At 55.2% G+C, this 2,629-nt stretch overlaps 1 protein-coding gene across 1 annotated transcript; it reads right to left on the reverse strand.

The window, feature by feature from the left end:
* Positions 1-414: 414 nt before the first annotated feature.
* Positions 415-2,058, reverse strand: LOC101764556 (UDP-glycosyltransferase 72B3). The gene has a single exon (XM_004979430.3). It carries the CDS (start codon positions 1,952-1,954, stop codon positions 521-523), a length of 1,434 nt encoding a protein of 477 aa, XP_004979487.1. The 5' UTR covers positions 1,955-2,058; the 3' UTR covers positions 415-520.
* Positions 2,059-2,629: the final 571 nt, after the last annotated feature.

Genomic DNA, 2,629 nt, shown 5'->3' on the forward strand with positions numbered 1-2,629 from the left:
ACATTCTAAGTTTGCCGAGTGCATGTGGAAAACACTCGGCAAACCTGGAATGTTGCCGAGTGCCTGGACGGAGCACTCGGCAACCTACAGCTTTGCCGAGTGTCCGTGCCGGCAGACTGCCCTGACGGACGGCGCACGTGCTAGCCACGTGCTGGGGATTTACCGAGTGTCAAATCGTTGCCGAGTGTCGTTTGGATTTTTACCGAGTGTCTTATTCGCGACACTCGGCAAAGCTTTTGTTTGCCGAGTGTGTTATTTATGCCGAGTGCCTTACGGTATACACTCGGCAAACGTGGTCTTTACCGAGTGCCCGACAGAAAGCACTTGGCAAAGATTTTACACTCAGCAACGTTCCTGTTTCCGGTAGTGACTAGCTCCAGCATTATCCAGGCTGAATGTTTGGCGATGCATACATTTCATATATATGCTTCTTATTATTCATTACCGGTGGCACACTAAAACAGAAACATGAGGAGAAACACTGGCAGAGGATTGAAACGCGTACTTGATCGAGCACTTACTAATTCTCTCCTACCCAATTCTTCACCACCTCGTCTAGTGCAGTTGTGGCAGCACCACCCTCACGAAGGCCCTCCGCAGCAGCCTTCTTCAGCTCTGCCACCTTCGCCCTAACCGCAGCACCCTTCCCTTCCCCAGCCATCAGCTCCCTCACCGCCACTGCGATCGTCTCCTTCTCCTTCATCTCAGGCAACCGTATCGCCGCCCCAACCCCCTCCGACAGCATCACCGCGTTCAGCCGCTGCTCGGCGTACAGCGGCCACGCCACCATCGGCACGCCATGAACAAGGCTCTCCAACGTGGAGTTCCAGCCACAGTGCGTCAAGAACCCTCCCGTGGCCTCGTGGACCAGCACCTCTATCTGCGGAGCCCATGAGGGTAGCAAGAGCCCCACGTCCTTCGTCCTCTCGACGAACCCTTCGGGGAGGTACGCGAAGGGATCCTTCTTGCTCTCGGAGTCGTAGTAGTTTCCGCTCAACGAACCATCGTCGCTCGGGCTCCGCACCACCCACAGGAAGTGTTGTCCACTGAGCTCCAGACCGAGCGCGAGCTCCCGCATCTGCTCCGCCGGCAGAGTGCCGCCGGAGCCGAACGAGACGAAGATGACTGACCTGGCCGGCTGCCGGTCGAGCCACTCTAGGCACGCCGCGCGAGGTGGTTGAGGCGCCGTGTCGCTGGCATGACTGGTGATATTATCTGATGATGTCAGGATTAGCGGACCTATATGATACACCGGCGGCCGGCCAGGCTTCGGCTGGCGAAGCACCGCGGCGACCTCCGGCTCGGCGGCGTCGAAGGAGTTCACTAGGATGGCATCGGCTTCGAGGAAGCGCTCGGCGAGGTGGACCATCAGACTGTAAGCCGGGCTCGACCTGTCCTGGAGCGGCGAGATGACGTCTGGCCCCGGGATCGGCACGCACCCCGGCAGCCGCACCGGCTCGGCCAGGTCCCGGAACTCGCCGGGGACGGAGACGACGAGCTCGGGGAGGTGGAGCATGAGAGTGAGGGCGTGGAGGCTGCCGGGGAAGAAGAGGCACCTCCTCCCCACCATCCCGGCGTCGCGCGCGATGTCGAAGGTGTCGATGCCGAAGGGGTCGGTGACGAACGCCATCAGCCGCGTGGTCCGCCTCATCTCCGCGAGGATGTTGGAAAGGGCCGGGAGGGAGCGCGCGCATTCCTCGGACATGAGCGTCTCGATGAGGGCGTCGTGGGGCAGGTCGGAGAGGTCGACGGGCGGGAGCGTCTCGTTGGACACGCAGGGCGGGAGGGAGGCGAGGAAGGCGCGCTGCGTGGCGGACGCCGTGGACGCGAAGGTGAGGAGCGTGGCTGTGGCGCCGTGCCGCGCGGCGAGGCGCTTGGCCAGCTCCGCCAGCGGGATCAGGTGGCCCATCCCCGGCGTCGCCAGCATTGCCACGTGCGGAGGGCCGTCCTTCATTGTCCTCGTGCTCGTGGTGTCTTCGGAGCGTTCTCGAGATGGTGATCTCACACGGTGTTCTTCGGCCCTGGAGATGGAGGTTTTCGTGGTGAGAGCTAGTGTGATGTGCCTGTAGTTCAGTAGTTGGTTTTGTAGGTAAGAGCCGGGTGTCAGTGTCAGTGTCGATTATGGACTTACAGTGCGTCGAGTGGTTGGTAGTGGAAGCATGAAAAGAGGGGGGCTGCTATCTTCCCGACCAATCAGTCAATAAAGTTATAAAGGTGCTTCAAGGATAACAGTAAAGGATCTTATCAATCATTTAAAAAACTGCCCCGAATCTTTCTGTGCGCTTGGGGTGCTTTTTTGATACCGATAGAATTCAGATATTTTTAGTCGGATATCCATATTTTTTATCGAAAACGAATTCAACTGTTTTCGAATACGAACACAAAATGAATAGTTCGAATATGAATTCGCATTCGGATATTTAGTAAGTTTAAATTATACCGACTAACTACTTTTTTGATTGATGATTTTGGAATATCAAAATCATTTTGCAAGTAGAGAATAAAGTGTGACTATATAACACATGTAAACAAAGATACATAGTTCAGAATAAAATATTATCAATAAATATTTCAATAATTAAGTGTATTAATACTAAATAAATAATAAAAATAAGTAAATATTTTAATG

Source organism: Setaria italica, chromosome VIII (assembly GCF_000263155.2).
Source record: "Setaria italica strain Yugu1 chromosome VIII, Setaria_italica_v2.0, whole genome shotgun sequence".
Taxonomy (NCBI): Eukaryota; Viridiplantae; Streptophyta; class Magnoliopsida; order Poales; family Poaceae; genus Setaria; species Setaria italica.